We start from the raw sequence: 19,812 nt of genomic DNA on the forward strand, positions 1-19,812 counted from the left end.
CTTTTAGCCAAAGGGGCAATATCACATCCAACCTGGAGACGTGTCATTTTCAGTTTAGCCCAATATTTGCCTTTGAGTCCATGAAAAACACAAACTTTCCCTATTTAAATATAAAACAGGCAAGTCTGTGTTCTCATTAGCTCATCTGCCAAGTATGACTTCTGAGCATTTTCAATCTGTTCTAGAACTGCTTTTGATAATTAAGTTGTATGATCAATTAATATTAATGAGGTCATGAATATAAAGAACTGAATGGTTTTTATATCATATTTTTAATACCTAACCAGTTACAGTCACCCGAATAGTCACCATGACTTCAATCTTTAGGGTTTTTTGCTTACAAGACTGTAGAATAACTACAAGACTGAACTCAGCCAATATACTTCAGGCAATTCTCCTTGAATCCACTTCCCACAGCTATTAGATATTATTAATCACAGTATTTTTTACATTGAACCTCAAAGTCTTTTTCAACATAGGACCTCAGGCAAGCACTACTAATCAGTCAATTTTGACTCTTGAAATTAAAGCTGTTTCACATTCAGGGGCTACATTAATCTGAAAATAGTTATTTTCTTACCTAGCTTTTATAGTAATCTTGAAGTCCTCAAAATTTTTATGGCTAATGAAGTAATTTTCTGGTTCTACTAAGATAAAGAAGTGTGGTTTCACTGAATGTAAATCTAGGCAAAAAAAAAAAAAGATATACAGTTTAAACTATGTTTCAAACAAGAAACTTTTCGGTACAATGGGACTTAACAGTATCAGTCACACAGCCATCCTTCTTTATGACAATCATCAAGCTTCTGAAGCTTCTTTATCCTCAAATCAGGGATCAATCTCATCTTTCTGCTCTAGCAGTGATGCCCTTATTAAAGCACATGTGTTGCTATCAAAGTATGAGCTCCATGAAGACAAGCCCTGATCTTGTTAACCTGTATAAACCTTTGCCCCAAGTGCCTTTCATATAGGGTTTGATAAATGTTTATTAAATTGGAAATTCTTTGCTCCTTTATCATCTAGTGTTTGACTCTTCTTTTCTATTCAGTGTCCAAAATGTAAGTGTAAATCTTCAACTCTCAGGAAAGGCATCTTCTAGTTATTAGCTTTAGAAAATAACTTTCTTACAAAAATGAGAATTAGAACAAAGGGAAGTTTTAGACTGTGCAGCTCTTTGAGGCTATAACTCACAAAGAATCCTTTTTGACTGCTTACAGGACTATGTCTTTCACTTCTGCCCATTCAAGGAGTAACGTTAGGTTTCACAATCCTACTTATGCACTGCTCTGCAGACTGCTTAACCCAAAAGGAGAAGCTGCCTTTCAGAGAGAAGGGAGACTTGGCTCCATGGTGACCAGGACAAATTGGGAGGGGCTGGCTGCAGAAGGGCAAATCAAGTGTCTCACGTTCTGCCTGCCTTTTTTTTGTTGTGGTTGTTAATTTACTTTGAGAGAGAGTGAGAGAGCGTGCATGAGCAGGAGAAGCTCAGAGAGAGAAGGAGAAAGAATCGCAAGCAGCACGGAGTCTGACACAGGGCTGGAACCCACAAACCATGAGATCATGACCTGAACCAAGATCAAGAGTGGGAAGGTCAACCAACTGACCCACCCAGGCTCCCACTGGCTGCTTTTTTGTGTCAGAGAAAAATGCCCTCTGGTAGTGAAAAGATAGAGCAAGGACTTTGTAAAGATGAACAGCGTCTAAGAGTGTCAACAAAGCAACTCTAAAATTCAGTTTAATTGCTTCAGAGGATATTCTGTTGCTGTGGTTTTAGCATGTTTAATAATTCAGATTTTTACATGGGATTGTTCTTCTCTCCTAATTATGAATACCTTTCTGTCTCCTCATCAACCTGGTAAGCAGAGAACATGGTTTAAGTAGTTGAGTAAGAAATTTATAGTCAATGAAGCCAAGAGTTGTTTTTTTGAAAAAATAAACAAAATTGATAAACCTCTAGCCAGGCTTCTCAAAAAGAAAAGGGAGAGGACCCAAATAGATAAAATCATGAATGAAAATGGAATTATTACAACCAATCCCTTAGAAAGACAAGCAATTATCAGGGAATACTATGAAAAATTATATGCCAACAAACTGGACAACCTGGAAGAAATGGACAAATTCCTAAACACCCACACACTTCCAAAACTCAAACAGGAAGAAATAGAAAGCTTGAACAGACCCATAACCAGTGAAGAAATTGAATCGGTTATCAAAAATCTCCCAACAAATAAGAGTCCAGGACCAGATGGCTTCCCAGGGGAATTCTACCAGACATTTAAAGCAGATATAATACCTATCCTTCTCAAGCTATTCCAAAAAATAGAAAGGGAAGGAAAACTTCCAGACTCATTCTATGAAGCCAGCATTCCTTTGATTCCTAAACCAGACAGAGACCCAGTAAAAAAAGAGAACTACAGGCCAATATCCATGATGAATATGGATGTAAAAATTCTCAATAAGATACTAGCAAATCGAATTCAACAGCATATAAAAAGAATTATTCACCATGATCAAGTGGGATTCATTCCTGGGCTGCAAAGCTGGTTCAACACTCGCAAATCAATGTGATACATCACATTAATGAAAGAAAAGATAAGAACCATATGATCCTGTAATCGATGCAGAAAAAGCATTTGACAAAATTCAGCATCCTTTCTTAATAAAAACCCTCGAGAAAGTCGGGATAGAAGGAACATACTTAAACATCATAAAAGCCATTTATGAAAAGCCCACAGCTAATATCATCCTAAATGGGGAAAAACTGAGAGCTTTCTCCCTGAAATCAGGAACACGACAGGGATGTCCACTCTCACCTCTGTTGTTTAACATAGTGTTGGAAGTTCTAGCATCAGCAATCAGACAACAAAAGGAAATCAAAGGCATCAAAATTGGCAAAGATGAAGCTTTCACTTTTTGCAGATTACATGATATTATACACGGAAAATCTGATAGACTCCACCAAAAGTCTGCTAGAACTGATACATGAATTTAGCAAAGTTACAGGATACAAAATCAATGTACAGAAATCAGTTGCATTCTTATACACTAATAATGAAGCAACAGAAAGACAAATAAAGAAACTGATCCCATTCACAATTGCACCAAGAAGCATAAAATACCCAGGAATAAACCTAACCAAAGATGTAAAAGATCTGTATGCTGAAAACTATAGAAAGCTTATGAAGGAAATTGAAGAAGATATAAAGAAATGGAAAAACATTCCGTGCTCGTGGATTGGAAGAATAAATATTGTTAAAATGTCAATATTACCCAAAGCGATCTACACATTCAATGCAATCCCAATCAAAATTGCACCAGCATTCCTCTCGAAGCTAGAACAAGCAATTCTAAAATTTGTATGGAACCACAAAAGGCCCTGAATAGCCAAAGTAATTTTGAAGAAGACCAAAGCAGGAGGTATCCCAATCCCAGACTTTAGCCTCTACTACAAAGCTGTAATCATCAAGACAGCATGGTATCGGCACAAAAACAGACACATAGACCAATGGAATAGAACAGAAACCCCAGAGCTAGACCCACAAAAATATGGCCAACTAATCTTTGACAAAGCAGGAAAGAATATCCAGTGGAAAAAAGACAGTCTTTTTAACAAATGGTGCTGGGAGAACTGGACAGCAACATGCAGAAAGATGAAACTAGACCACTTTCTTACACCATTCACAAAAACAAACTCAAAATGGATAAAGGACCTGAGTGTGAGACAGGAAACCATCAAAACCCTAGAGGAGAAAGCAGGGAAAAACTTCTCTGACCTCAGCCGCAGCAACTTCTTACTTGACACATCCCCAAAGGCAAGGGAATTAAAAGAAAAATGAACTATTGGGACCTCATGAAGATAAAAAGCTTCTGCCCTGCAAAAGAAACAATCAACAAAATTAAAAGGCAACCAACAGAATGGGAAAAGATATTTGCAAATGACATATCGGACAAAGAGCTAGTATCCAAAATCTATAAAAAGCTCACCAAACTCCACACCCAAAACAAATAATCCAGTGAAGAAATGGGCAGAAAACATGAATAGACACTTCTCTAAAGAAGACATCTGGATGGCCAACAGGCACATGAAAAGATGCTCAACGTCGCTCCTCATCAGGGAAATACAAATCAAAACCACACTCAGATATCACCTCACGCCAGTCAGAGTGGCCAAAATGAACAAATCAGGAGATTAAAGATGCTGGAGAGGATGTGGAGAAACGGGAACCCTCTTGCACTGTTGGTGGGAATGCAAATTGGTGCAGCCACTCTGGAAAACAGTGTGGAGGTTCCTCAAAAAATTAAAAATAGACCTACCCCAGCAATAGCACTGCTAGGAATTAACCAAGGGATACAGGACTACTGATGCATAGGGGCACTTGTACCCCAATGTTTATAGCAGCACTCTCAACAATAGCTAAATTATGGAAAGAGCCTAAGTGTCCATCAACTGATGAATGGATAAAGAAATTGTGGTTTATATACACAATGGAATACTACGTGGCAATGAGAAAGAATGAAATATGGCCTTTTGTAGCAACGTGGATGGAACTGGAGACTGTTACATTAAGTGAAATAAGTCATACAGAGAAGGACAGATTCCATATGTTTTCACTCTTATGTGGATCCTGAGAAACTTAACAGAAGACCATGGGGGAGGGGAAGGGAAAAAAAATGGTTAGAGAGGGAGGGAGCCAAAACATAAGAGACTCCTAAAAACTGAGAACAAACTGAGGGTTTATGGAGGGTGGGAGGGAGGGGTGGGTGGGTGATGGGTATTGAGGAGGGCACCTGTTGGGATGAGTGAGCACTGGGTGTTGTATGGAAACCAATTTGACAATAAATTTCATATTTAAAAAAAAAAAGAAATTTACATAAGAGCATACAAATTAATAATCTAGCTCCTATGAGAAATGAACAGAAGGAATTATTAATAAGTTAGTTATTAGTACAATTAATATTTCCAAAGTAAGTTATACTTTATTTTTTTTCTAAACATTGTAATTTTCCAAACACAGCATTGATTTTTACGGCTGATGGGAAGGAGCACTGGCTAAGTCGGAGGTGCCATTCTCCTTGTCGGCCTGGACAAAGTGGTTGTGAAACCTAGACCAGTCTTCCCATTTCTCTGGGCCTGACCCTCCTCACCCGGCCTCATTTTCAGACAAGGGGGTCAGACTAGATGATCCCTAAGAGTGTCAGAGAACCATGTTTCTTGCAAGAACATTATCTAATCCTAGCTCCTTACAGGACTTGATTCTCTGCAGAATGACGACGAGGGAACAAGGTTCAGAGCGTTCAGTGACTGAATTGAGGTGAGCCACACTAAGAGCCCCAGGTCTTTGGCCTTCTGTCCCCCAGTCCACTTCTGTCTACCACTCCTCACTGTTCTGTATTTATTCTTTAATGAGTCTTTAGTCTATGAAATCATTGAGAACAGTTTTCAAAAATACACATTGGAAATCTCAGTAACTTATGAGAAATTACCATGGCTTTTAACTTCAAACATTGCAACTGCTGTTGTTGTGAAGTCCTCTTTGTATTTAGCTTTAATTGTCCATGAACCGTATCTGTGAAAGAAATACATTTAAAACTTTAAGTATCACCAAGTAATGTATCTCTAACTCATCCAATGACTGTAGGTAACATTCAAATGAGCACTTAGTATAGGCCAAACACTGTTTTAAGAGCTTTACATGTATTAACCCATTCAATCCTCAAAAAATACCATAGAACAAGTTATATTATTATCCCCATTTTATCATCAGAGAAATGAGGCTCACAGAGGTGAAGTAACTTACTCAGGGACACAGAGCTAGTAGGTGGTGGGACTGGGATTCAAACTTTGTTACTCTGGCTCCAAAACTCTTGACCACAACTTCATGTTTAGACAACCCTGACAGCAGTTTCAGATTTATGCACCACCTAATTAATATACTATTTTTGAAAGACGTTTTATTTATTTTTGGGACAGAGAGAGACAGAGCATGAACGGGGGAGGGGCAGAGAGAGAGGGAGACACAGAATCGGAAACAGGCTCCAGGCTCCGAGCCATCAGCCCAGAGCCTGACGCGGGGCTCAAACTCACGGACCGCGAGATCGTGACCTGGCTGAAGTCGGACGCTTAACCGACTGCGCCACCCAGGTGCCCCGAAAGACGTTTTAAAATTATAAACAAAAATATGCATTTTGGGTGGAGTTGTAAATATACTGAAATTTATTTTCATATTACTGACTCACTCTCTAGTATATCATAGTATTTAGCTAGAAAATGTTTTTCATTTAAAGGCATTGTTTTTTCATTTGATGAACCAAGCTTAAAGTTTAAACATATTAATATATGTTACACTATATAACATGCCAGAAAGTCAAGGGTACACTTCTAGGACCATTTGATCAGGTGAAACTTATCAAAATGGTACAAATATATAGTTTTGAAAATTTTACAACTGAGGCCAGAGTGAAATTCCTTTTAGAGGGACAGTGTGGTAGAAGGAAAGAGTACGGATGAACCTGGCCAGAGAGATCTGGGTTCCCATTTTAGGTCCACCATTTAAAGTTGGGTGGTTTTGAACAGGCCTAAACATTTATCTGAGCCTTAATTTCTTTATCTTGAAAATGGCAATAAGAAAGAACTTAGCAGAGTGCTTGGTACACAGTAGAGGATCCATAAATGTCAGTTCTTTTACTGCAGTAAAATACTGCTTTGAGGTGTTACATTTTCAAGACGTTATGCAATGTAACTTTCAAATTGGATCTCAAAATACCTTCCAAGTTCTGGGAATAAATGTCAGAGAAAATTCCAAATCCACTATAGAATATTAAACACACGTTAGTGGACATCTTCCTTTTGTACATTTTTTCTTCTTTCTTCTATTGTGCTCTCAGCATTTAGGGGGTAGGGTCTGTCTCCCACAGTGTCTACTGCCTGGACTTTGTTGTAAAAGGTGCTCACTGAACTGAATACAGCAGACTAGCTTGGTGCTTACAGCTGGCATTATTACATCAGGCCCCCTGCCTCAATGCACAAGAGCCCAAGCAGGCTCCACCTTCCTTTCTGTTGGAAGGATACTCAATAGGGCCTGATAAGGATAGCCAGAACAAATCTTTGTGTACATCAGCACCTTTCAGTCACATGTAAATGGTTCCACAGACTGTTCAATTACCCCAGACACCTCCACTGCTTTTAAGAGAAACAACTTTACCCCAAAATAAGTTAAAATACTTAGGATTTCATGAAAACCCACTTGTTTTTAAACACATTGCCCTTCACTTTCATGTAAGAAGATACCAAGAAATAAAACACCTTCTCTTATGTCTGTACATAGTGGTCTCAGCAACTACACAGATCAATTATTCAATAAAAAAAACCATTATCTGCATAAAATAAAATAAAATAAAATAAAATAAAATAAAATAAAATAAAATAAATACTTAGGATTAACTGGAATCTTGAAGTCAGGAAAAGTGATAATTCCAGTATAATTTTTTTCTCCTACCATGGCAACTTCTGACCCTGCTGGATCCTTTGAGTGAAAAGAAAAGCAAGTTTTATTTTTTAAAACAACTATAAATACAGAAGTTACACATAAACATGACATGCGGTTGACAGTCTTATAGAAATATTCAGTAAATGCTAAGGAACTTTGTTGAAATTAAGCACATGCAATGTTGGCCTGGCATTGAGGTGATGACACCTGGTCAGGCTTGTTAACAAAGACTAACTTCTAAGGCACAAAAACATATTTTAAACAGGTGTGTAAGTAGTATAGTAAATATTTAAGATACATTAAGCAACTCCCAGCAAGGCTTTTTTTCCACCACCCTTCTTCCTGAACAGGACTTGTGGATAATCTTCAAACGCTATTTTCATAATGTTGTGCCATGCGCACAAGGCTTCTTTGGCTCCATGTTTCTTCAAGATCAAACCTGAACACATCAGGGCATGCCAAAGCAGCAGCCTCTGCCTGTTCAATGTCTTACCTCCAGGGGGACCTCTGACAAGAGAATGATGGGATTTGTGAAGAATCTCAACAGGTTCACTTGAGTCTGTCTGTCCCCCCACAAGTCCCCAAATGTAAAATAATGCTTCACTGTGGTCACTGTCTCTCCCTAAAGTGTTTCTGGGTCAGTCTGCTGTGGCCAAGCCACTGTCATGGTCATCTCCACATTGTGCTTCTTCCTGGCTCCATGACATCTGAGACATCATCCCACTTCTATCAAACCCTCTCCACGGTTTCCATTAAAACCAGCGCAGGACCAGGCTTTGTCCTTTCAGAAGTCCCTCTAGAATAATTTAGTAATCGTCTCTAGCTTTGCCTCCTGTTCGAGCTGGCCTGTTATTGACAATACATTATCCTTTACTTGGTTTACCATATCATGTATGCTTGTCAGGTTGGCTAAACTCAAATATCCACAGAAAGACACATCCCATAATCCCCCAAACAAATCAAGAGAGCTAAGTGCTAAGGTTCTGGAGACAGACAGACCTGGGTTTTGAATCCTGATTCAACTCATTAGTATCAGTATGATCTCAGTGGTTACTTAACTTCTTTAGCCCTCAGCCTTTTCTTCCATAAAAAGGAAATAATTATATTGATTGTATAAGACTGTTGTAATGATATACTGCATGCCATGCACTTCTCAAGGTACCACAATTTATACTTCTAGAACCCTCACTACATCTGCCCATGCTTCTTCACAGATGGCAAGAGGATACAAACTAACTAACTACATCCACTTTGGAGATGGAGTCACTAAAGGGTGTTTTTTAATGGGGCCATATAAAATATATTTCACTATTTAATTTATACACAAAAATTAGCAATCAGGATAAAAGAAGCATAAGATTACCAGGTTGCACCCACAACAGGTGCTAAATAAATGCCTGCCGCTATACAATACTGAATAAATTAATGCCACATTTGACTTGTGTTATAGTAAGGAAAACTATTCATATAATGAAAATGCCAAGGTTAAAATTTGATTTAAATTAAAGGCATACTCACTATAAAAGTTATGGTAACTTCTCTTTGTGATGGCTTTAAGTCTTCGTCCAATGAATAAATTCTAACTTTTACTACAAGAAAAAAAATTGTCATTATTAGAAACTCTGTTCAACTCTTAAATGCTCTGACAATATCATTAATAACCCAGGGGCGCCTGGGTGGCGCAGTCGGTTAAGCGTCCGACTTCAGCCAGGTCACGATCTCGCGGTCCGTGAGTTCGAGCCCCGCGTCGGGCTCTGGGCTGATGGCTCAGAGCCTGGAGCCTGTTTCCGATTCTGTGTCTCCCTCTCTCTCTGCCCCTCCCCCGTTCATGCTCTGTCTCTCTCTGTCCCAAAAATAAATAAACGTTGAAATAACCCTATAACATGAGGGTCATGAAATCTAGATTAAAATTTAGAAACCCCAAACATAAAATCCTAGTTTAAAGGAAAAGATGAATTAGGGGTGTCTGGTTGGCTTAGTCAGTAGAATCACATGGTTCTTCATCTCAGGGTCGTGAATTCAATTCAAGTCCCACTTTGGGCATAGAGCTTACTTTACCAAAAAAAAAAAAAAAAAAAAGGAAAAGATGAGTTAGAATATTGGATGTGAACTTTAAAGTGAAAAAATAAAAAAATGTTTTTTTACCAAAAATTTCCTGAATGGGTTCTTTTAAATATTCCTCTTTATGTACTTAAGATATGATTCAACTTACTGAGTATTTTCACTCAAACTTTTTTATTTTTTATTTCTTTTTAGTTTATTTTTATTTATTTTGAGAGACAGAGCAAGCAGGAGAGGGGAAGAGAGAGAGGGAGACAGAATACCAAGCAGGCTCCATGCCGTCAGCACAGAGCCTGATGAGGTGTTCAAATTCACAAACCATGAGATCATGACCTGAACAGAAATAAAGAGTTGGACATTTAACCGACTGAGTCACCCAGGCGCCCCATTAACTTTTTGTATTTTTTAACCACTGATAGATAAGAAAGACTGCAGCTCCCTGGTATCTGAAATTATTATAGAATAGAGGAGGAACATAAGTGGTTAATTGTGTCAACAGACCCAGTGAAGCATTCTCTAGCAGAAAAAATGCAGGCAAGAATCTGCATACCTCAAGGTGTAATGAAGTACCTAAATGCATAGCAGGGGGAGAGTCTCATCTCTCCTTAGACACGCAGTGATTTTTGCAACAGGCTTCCAAGAAACAGCTCTGAGTGTCTAAAGAGCAGTTAATGTGTACTGGCAGGGAGCTTGTACTGTTGCTAAAATTATGGAGGTGACCTCCATCCTTGGTCACCTAATTAGCATCATCACCATCGCCATCATCTTTAATGGCAATTCAGAAAGCACTGCAGCATTCAATATACCCGTTACTTCACCTGCCTTCTCTCCCTTTAGATAACTTCTAAAAGGGAATTTACTGGAAGAAGACTAAAGCTGTTTCGAACAGAAACACGGGAGACAAACATTGCTAGGTGCATTTTGTAATTTGGTTCACAATTTTCTACGTTAATGTGAAATTGAAATTCTATTCGTAAAAGAAGAGGATATTGAGAATAAACATGAGATTGTTTTCAAGTTAAAATTCAGCCTCTTGTATTAAGTTCTGTAATACGTCACTTCAAATTAAAAAAAAATTTAAAAGGAGACTTGGTATCATTCTAAGAAAGGTCTTCCTTACCTCCAAATTATATTCATATTTTGCTGACTCTTTGTTTTTATAATGTAAAATTTAACCTTTAGTTTGTCAACTCTAGTTTTGTGTATGGTATAAATTTGGGAATTAATTTCATTCCCCCCCCCCAAAGATAAAATCCATTGGTCTCAATACCATTAATTAGGTCATCCCACTTTTTTTCCCCCCAGAAATTAAGATTCCCTCTCTATTATACCTGACTCATCTGAATTGTAAACAGATTTGTCTGTCTGAATGAGGATAAATCCATTGTCATAGCGGAGTGGAATTTTTGTTGCTTTTGAAAAATGATCACATACAACTTCTAAATATACATATGAAACTGCATTTGGTCCTCCAGACAAATCTTTTGGTTGTATCTGTTTAAAAACAAAGTTAAAGAAGGAATATTATATAATAATCTTAAGATAATAAAAGCATTTATCTTTTAGGTAGCTATGAAAATGAGTTGAATAACTGTTTATTTGTAACAAAAATTTTGTAAAATAAAACAGCAAATACAGAGGTGTTCCTGAAAAAATGTATTTCAGTTTCTTCTCAAATTTAGTTTGAAACAATTACTTCAAAAAATTATCCAGATTTAATGTCTGTTAAAAATGACAATCACTGAACAAAATTCAATTTTTAATAGAACATGTCTATTAAAGGGTGAGGAAAAGGGTTGTGGACATGTCTCTAATTTTCCTTGAACGTTGTTCACAAATCTGTTTGAAAAAACTTACTTGATTCAAATCCAAACTGAAAGTACAAAAAGCCTATGATAGGTATATACTTTAGGAGAAAATTAATTTTGTAGAACAAAGAGGTTAAAACGTTGTACATAATTCAGGAAAACAAATGTTCAAATTGTTCTCCGTTCACTTCTTTGAGTTTTTTAGATCAACAGAGTCAAATCTATGTCTATGTTTCTCTTCCTCTTATTTTTTTCCTCTGAATATATAAAATTTAAGTATTTAATTATTTCTTTCTGGTACAGTTTATCCATGGAGGATACATTACAAGACTAGGTGCCTGAAGCTGTGGATAGTACAAACTCTATAAATATTGTTTTTTTTTCCCTATACATAATACCTATGATAAAGTTTAGTATATAAATTAGGCACAGTAAGAGATTACCATAACTAATAATAAAATAGAATTATAACAATATACTGTAATAAATGTTATACACACGTGGTCTCTTTTTCTCTCAAAATATCTTACTGTACTATACTCACCCTTCTCCTTGTAATGATGTGAGATGATAAAATGCCTATGTGACGGGATGAAGTGAGGTGAACGACGCAAACACATGACATAGTGTTAGACAACTATTGACCTGATGATACATCAGAAGAACGATCATCTGCTTCTGGACACCATGGTTCACCATGGTTAAGTCAAACCACAAAAAATAAAACAGCTGATGGGGCGGGGGGGCACCACTGTATTTATCTTGAAATTTTTTAAGCAGGTATATGTGGTGGCTGATTTTGTTTTCACCTCATGTCATCAAATCTTTTCATATTAATAACCTTGATCTGCTTCATTCACACTTTTACATTTCTTTACATTGCCTGCAAATCAGAAGCAGATTCTTAACATTTCCCACTTACTTACGTGTATAAACATATGACACTTATCTCTTCTCAACTAGTAAATGCACTTAATAGTATGATGTAACACATTTTTATACCTACATGTAAAAAAGGATCAATGTGTGTTTTATAAAGAAACACTTGGCATATAAAAGAAACTATGATAAGAATACATACAGTTAAGTTTACAGAGCTTTGGAATTTATTTTCTGGAGACAAATTAACTTGGCCAAAAGAATATGTAAAACTTTTATCAGGATAACTTTTAATAGCAATGGTCACAGCAAATGAGTCCGTGTATCCATGAACTTGAATTACTACATTTTCAGAGGCTCCAACATAGAATACTTTAGGTGCTGAGACAACATACCTGTTGAAACAGTAAAATTACAGAGTCAGACTGTTAATAAAACATAATTTTTAAAAAACATTTCACTTAGGAGAATCAACTGAAATTAGCACTGTTTCTTATATTTAACAACATATATTTTATTTCTCAATGTTTTATTATCTATGATGAAGCCAGGATAGCTTCCTGAAAGTATCCAAAGGATGAGATTTCAAGGAGGCAGATCCAAGTGGTTTTGATCAGTTGCAGCCAGGGGGGGGATGTAATAGAGTCCACTATAAGAAATGCAAATAGGGATCATGCTTCTGTCTTTTGAAGAACCTTTTTAAATCAAAATACCAATCAGTAAGTTACCCTTCCCCGGAGCAGAGGTAACAGCTTGGGAAAAATACAAAGTTTTTGAATACAAGTCATGTGGTGTTCACAAAGTACTCATACAGAAAACAGAGTAACGGCATTGGACAATAGAGAAAAGAAGAAGCTAACCTGGAGTTTTCAGAAGTAGAAAATTAATTTCATGTGGCAGTGATTGAGTTCTGTTTTCTATAAAAGCATAACCAAAACACGTTGCAAATGAAAACGGGATTTTTCACTTACGTTTGCTCTTGTGCCCAACTTTTTCCCAAGTAGAAAAAAATACAGACTACACTTAAAATGTCCATGCCTGGGGTAGCATTAAGCTGTTGACAACTTTCTGGAAATTGTCCTCCTTTTTGTGAACTCAGCTTGAAAATTTTGGTTAAATTAGTCTTCAGGTTAATTATTAACATTAGATAGTGGGATCACTGAGAAGGAAAGCTAAGAATTTAAATCATAACTTTTGGGGGCGCCTGGGTGGCGCAGTCGGTTAAGCGTCCGACCTCAGCCAGGTCATGATCTCGCGGTCCGTGAGTTCGAGCCCTGCGTCGGGCTCTGGGCTGATGGCTCAGAGCCTGGAGCCTGTTTCCGATTCTGTGTCTCCCTCTCTCTCTGCCCCTCCCCCGTTCATGCTCTGTCTCTCTCTGTCCCAAAAATAAATAAAACGTTGAAAAAAAAATTAAAAAAAAAATAAATCATAATCTTTGAATGTCTACAAGTAATTTGGGAATTTGAAATATAAAGCAGATATTGATGAGTAAAGCAGAAAAGACACCCAAATGGGAGTCTCTAGAAAAATGTGTCAAAGCTGGACACAGATACAAAATACTTGGAGGCTGCTCTGGTCTTGCACATTTTCTGGGTGTAGTAGATGCAGTTGATGCCATGACCAGATCCCCCTTACTGGGCTTGGTGCAACCATTCTTTAGATACCTTGAGTGCTGGCTGTTAAAGTTTCTCACTTGCCCCCTTCTCCAAGTAATTCACCTCAGCCATAGATGACAGCTTGCCCAGAAATGCTTGAGATGTTACATCCTCTGTCTGGGATTGGTTCATAGTCAATAACTGATTGATTCTGGGGGCACAACAGCCTACCTTCCTTGCTTCAAGGTGGGACAACTTCGTGGTAGCATCCATGCTACAGAGCACCCTGGTAGGGTCGGGGTGAAGCTAGACCTCAGCTGATACCACATCTTTGCTTAGTTCTTGCCCTGCCCTGTGCAGCTTCCCTTACTGCTTACAGGTTTCTCTTGAGAGAAGTCTTGTAATAAACTCACTTGCATGGAATGTCTCCCTGTCTCAGGCTCTACATTCTAATTTTAAGGAGCATGGGAAGGGACTATCATCCTGGATCTCAGGTAGAATGTCTCAGATATGGAAGTGGTTCTGAGGCTTCCATGGAATGGGTCTGGTTGAATGGGGCCCACGCGGTCTGTACGGATCCACTTTAGAGCAGGTCTAAAGTCCCAAGGCAGCTCCCCAAATGCTGAAATGTTCCCAGGGAACTCTAGGACTAGAAATGACTCCTCAAGGTCGACAACCAGGGCATGGGCAAGGGAGCAATGAAGCTATTGCTGTCTTAGGCTTCCTTAAGTCTGCATTCAATTGCATGCATGGTCCCATCCTGAACTGCAAGTCTCTAGGTATATTGGGTGGCTAGTAGTTAGGTTATTGGGTTTTGTAATTGCCTCTTCACTTGACTGTTTTTCTCTCTAGACTATAAGTTCCATGAGGACAGGTACTGGGTCTAACATATATAATGGGGATATACCCCAGAACTTATTACACTGTCCAAAGGATACTTAGACACTTAACAAGTTGTTGCCAAATGAATGAATGAAAAGGTGGGCCAAGGAAGATAAAGGCAGGCTGAGGGCAGGTTGTGGATGGCCCTGAATGCCAAGTTAATGAGCCTGGATTTCATTTTGTATGCAACAGGAAACAAAGAATTTCGACATTGCTTCTCTGACCCTGGGGATGTTGCCATCTCCTTATGACTTACTGTTCTTTGTTCCATGGAAATAATAGGTAGTGCATTTTATGCAAAGTATTAGTGAAAATGTTCTCTAAGGTAAAATGCAAGCAGAAATTGATAAAATTCTGAGATGTCAAATGTTCATTCACAACAGCAACTTTAAAAACTGTTCTATCATAACAGTTTTAGATTTTGATAAGCAAGAGGTTTATAGCTGTAATGTTAGACTTTATACTTTTGTCGGGACTAATGGCCTTGTGTGAGTAGTTAATGAATTCTCTCATGAAGTGATGTTGCTGACATACATGTTGTTGCAACACATTTTTTTGAACAGGGGCCTGTAAGCTAATATTTAAACCATTGATTGAGTTCTAAACCATGTCAAGCAGGAGCAATGATAGGAAAATTAGTAAGCAACAATGTATTGAAAAGGATCATTTAGTGTAAAAAGACCTTAAGATTGTAGCTGCATAGATCCAGTCCAGAACATTTTCAAACGAACAGTGTCAAAAACACTCTCATCAGAGATAAGACTAATTTTAGGTTTGTTTTAATTTTTGGCCAACCATCTCAGTTACTGAAGCCATCTGAAAGGAAAAATCACTTTATTTCAAGGGCATATTTAATATATATCTTCTTCTCATATAGGTTCAAAATTTGGGCCACAAAAGGAGAATCTGTGTTACTCGTTTTGTATTCAGTCCCATGCATGGACTCACATGATTACTAAGAAGGAACAAATACAATGACAAAGATCGGGAACGAAAAAAGTGTCAGGTCAAATTTCACACTATTATCACTTTTTTTTTAAGCATTTTAAAATATATTTTTGAGAAACAGAGACAGAGCACGAACAGGGAAGGGGCAGAGAGAGAGGAGACACAGAATCTGAAGCAGACTCCAGGCTCTGAGCGGTCAGCACAGAGCCTGATGCAGGGCTCGAACCCATGAACCATGAGATCATGACCCGAACTGAAGTCGGACACTTGACTGATGCTTGACCAACTGACCCACCCAGGTGCCCCTATTATCAGTACTTCTTAAACCTAAATAGGCCACATACATTTAATATTCCCTAATACTGAAACTTTCAGAGTTTTCTCCCCCCAACCTCGTGATAAATGGGAAGAGAAATTACACAGGTGGAGCTATCTCAAGGCTTCTCAACCACAGCACTACTGACATTTTGGGCAGAGTGAGTATAATGGGCAGCTGCCCTGTACATTGTAGGCTGTTTAGCAGCATGTCTGGCCTCCAATCCCACTAGATATCAGCAGAACCTTCTTCCTAGTCACAGCCACAAAATGTCCCCGACACTACCAAATGTCCCCTGATGGGAAGCAGGGCAAAATGGTCTCTGGTTGAGAATCACTAGATTGCTGTATGTTTTAGTATTTAAGGAGAGAATGAGGAAGGTACTTACTTGTGCCTCTATCAAAGATACAGGGGTGCCTGGGTGGCTCAGTTGGTTAAGCATCTGACTTTGGCTCAGGTCATAATCTCACGGTTTTTGAGTTCAAGCCCTGCATCGGGCTCTGTGCTGACAGCTCAGAGCCTGGAGCTTGCTTTGGATTCTGTCTCCCCCTCTCTCTGTCCCTCCCATGCTCATGCTCTCTCTCTCTCTCAATAATAAATAAACATTAGGAGAAAAAAATTTTTTAATAAAAAAAAAGATACAGAATTCAGTAGGCTCTTCATTTGAGATATTTGGCTACTTTAAGCTACCATGGAAATCTGTAATTCCCTTAGTTTCTTCCACAAACAGGAATGTCATTATTTCATTTCTTAATTAAAAAAAAAATTGTTTTAGAGAGAGAGAGTGCAAGCGGGAAGAGAGGCAGAGGAAGAAAGAGAATCTTAAGCAGGCTCCATGTTCAGTGTGGAGTCCAATGGGGGACTCGATTCCATGACTCTGGGATCATGACCTGAGCTGAAATCAAGAGTCAGACACTCAACAGACTGAGCCACCCAGGCACCACTGGAAAGTCATTATTTCAAAGACCACTGATGGCTTCCAAATTTATATCTCCAATTGATATCTGAATGTTGGAGTGCCCCAGGGTTTGGGCCCTTTTCTACTTTTTTTTATTTAAAAAAAATTTTTTTTTTTTAACATTTATTTATTTTTGAGACAGAGAGAGACAGCGCATGAACGGGGGAGGGTCAGAGAGAGGGAGACACAGAATCTGAAACAGGCTCCAGGCTCTGAGCTGTCAGCACAGAGCCTGACACGGGGCTCGAACTCACGGACCGCGAGATCATGACCTGAGCCGAAGTCGGCTGCTTAACCGACTGAGCCACCCAGGCGTCCCCCTTTTCTACTTTTTAATGTGCATTCACCCACTAAGCAATCTCATCCAATCACATGAATTTGAATACTGTCTACATACACCAATGCACTTAAATTTCATTCTCTGGACCACCCCCCTAAGCCCTAGAGTTGTATATCTAATTGCCTTACTTATAACCTACACTTGGATATCTAATTAGCATCTTAAACTTACTACGTTCACAACAACTTTAAAGATCTCCTTGCTCTACAACAGAATATCAAAAAATTAGGACAGCTTCTAACATATATGATAAGGACTGAAACATTCAGAAAAAAAAAAACTTGGAGGATATACAGGTTATGCAAAGTGAAGAAAACTATTCATCTACCCCCCCCAAAAAAAACCTCCCTTAATATACTCATAAAAAAAAGAGAAAATATTGCAATCATGAAGCAAGAACAGGATACCATAAAAAAGGAACATTCAGAGAACAAAATGAGCTCTTAGGTATTAAAAACATATAAGAAACTTTGGAATATAAAGTTGAGTAAATCTTCAAAAAAGCAAAGAGATGGTAAATAGGAGAAAAAAGGATAAATTGATTAGGATAAGATAAAGAAGGATAAAATAAGAGGATTAGGAGGCCCAGCAGCTGAATAATGAGAAATGAGAGCTCCAGAAAGATAGGAAGGAGCTTATTATCAGTGAAATAATTTAGAAAATTTTCCAGAAAAGGATGGGAGTTGTCAGATTAGAAGATCCTTCCAAGGGCCAAGTAAAAAGATGAAAATATATTGATACCAAGGCACATCATCTGGAACTTTGGAGGCACTGAGGACAAGAAATAGATCCTAATAGTTTCCAAGGAAAGAGAGACAGACAGACAGACACAGAGAGAAATATGACATATAAAGGATTAAGAGTTAGAAGGATTAAGAAGGATTATGAGTTAGAATGGAGAATGGTCTGAACTTTCAATAGCCACAGGGAAGCAAGAAGACAATGGAGGGATACCTTCAAATTTCTAAAGGAAAATTATTTCTAGTTTCTACATTCAATCAAACCATCCATGAGGTGTTAAGGGTAGAATAAAGACATTTTCAGAAATGCAAGGCTTTAAAAAAAATTGCCTCCTATATGTCTGACTTCAATGTGCTAGGAGAATGTGCTCTACCAAAATAAGAGTGTAAACCAAGAAAATAAAGATATGCAGGAGGTCCAATGCAGGCTTGAGGCAAAAGGATTTCTCAATGGGATAGTGAAGGGAAAGTCCAGGATGACAGCTATGCACAAGATGTACAGGAAATCCAAACACTTGTAGCAGTTGAGACTCAAGGGACTGATTTGTTGAGGATTTTCATCATCCAGATCCATGTTGCTGGTTTTTAAAAAAATTTTTTTAACATTTATTTATTTTGAGAGAGAGACACACACAGATAGACAGAGCCTGAGCAGGGGAGGGGCAGAGAGAGAGGGAGACACAGAATCTGAAGCAGGCTGCAGGCTCTGAGCTGTCAACATGGAGCCTGATGCCGGGCTCGAACCACAAACTGCGAGATCATGACCTGAGCCAAAGTTGGACCCTCAACCGACTGAGCCACCCAGGTGCCCCCATTCTGTTCTTATATCATCTTTTTCACTTGAGGTCAGAATGCCCAGGTGAACCTGACCCAGATTCTTATTTGTACTTGGCTTGTTGCAATTTGTTCTGATGAAATTCCTACTCTCCATTCCTGATCTACACTACCCCCAACCAGATACCCAAATGCAGTAACTTCTGTGTTTATCATAACTCACTACATTTACCATGTACACAGACACAGACATTCCCCAAAGTGGCTCTTGTAAATTCTCAAGAGATAAAACTAGGTTGTGACCCAGAAACTATTCACCTATCTACTCTAGGAATACTTCATCTACTAATGGCAATCCTGACTTTTCCTTAGTAACTATATTTGGCTTTCTATTCAGTTATTCAAAAGTAAACATTATACAAATTAAGGATAAACATACACCTGGTAAAACTATAATGAAAAGCAAGGAAATTATTCATATGCAAGGATTATTAATATAAAAGTCATCCTCTTTTGGGGAAGAGGATGGGACACCATATAAAGAATGGGTACATACAGGCACACAGAGAGCTTCTATTTCTTAACCTGGGTGCCCTATATGCAAGTATTCAATATGTTATTATTCTCCAAGCTATACTTATATGTTTTACAATCTCTTCTTTATTTATGATAAATATAGTAATAAATACCCTGCAAAAGAAAATTAAATAATGCATTAAGAGTGATGAGACTTCTGACACATCAAATTTAAATGAAGAGTAAATATAACATACTTTACAAATATATATTTGTTTTTTCTTCTCAGCTTATTTAATAATCTTATATTTTATAAGGTAATAATTATGTTAAAGCATTGGTGTGTTTGTAACATATATTTAGGCACGAAGTATAATAACAGCACAAAAAGGAGAAAGAGGAAAGCTTATGAGAACAACATTTTTATGTATCGGTACAGTTAGGTTAGCATAAATATGAAGTAGATTCAGATAAGTTATGGTAAGCCATAGAGAAATCATTAAGAAAA

General features: G+C 38.0%; 1 protein-coding gene across 1 annotated transcript in view; it reads right to left on the reverse strand.

Moving 5' to 3' along the window:
- The window catches only part of LOC124524586 (complement C5-like), a 38,964-nt gene extending 25,693 nt beyond the window's left edge, over nucleotides 1–13,271 (reverse strand). The window contains exons 1-7 of the mRNA XM_047096912.1: nucleotides 13,207–13,271; nucleotides 12,438–12,630; nucleotides 10,880–11,042; nucleotides 9,006–9,076; nucleotides 7,432–7,523; nucleotides 5,485–5,567; nucleotides 581–671 (exon numbers count right to left, since the gene is read on the reverse strand). Coding sequence (XP_046952868.1) covers nucleotides 581–671; nucleotides 5,485–5,567; nucleotides 7,432–7,523; nucleotides 9,006–9,076; nucleotides 10,880–11,042; nucleotides 12,438–12,630; nucleotides 13,207–13,271 — 758 coding nt within the window. The remainder of the gene's footprint in view (nucleotides 1–580; nucleotides 672–5,484; nucleotides 5,568–7,431; nucleotides 7,524–9,005; nucleotides 9,077–10,879; nucleotides 11,043–12,437; nucleotides 12,631–13,206) is intronic.
- Between the last annotated feature and the right edge of the window lie 6,541 nt (nucleotides 13,272–19,812).

The sequence above is a fragment of the Lynx rufus genome, unplaced genomic scaffold, assembly GCF_022079265.1.
Source record: "Lynx rufus isolate CCGP_SWC_20201006 ecotype Redwood Valley unplaced genomic scaffold, mLynRuf1.p SCAF_10, whole genome shotgun sequence".
Classification (NCBI taxonomy): Eukaryota; Metazoa; Chordata; class Mammalia; order Carnivora; family Felidae; genus Lynx; species Lynx rufus.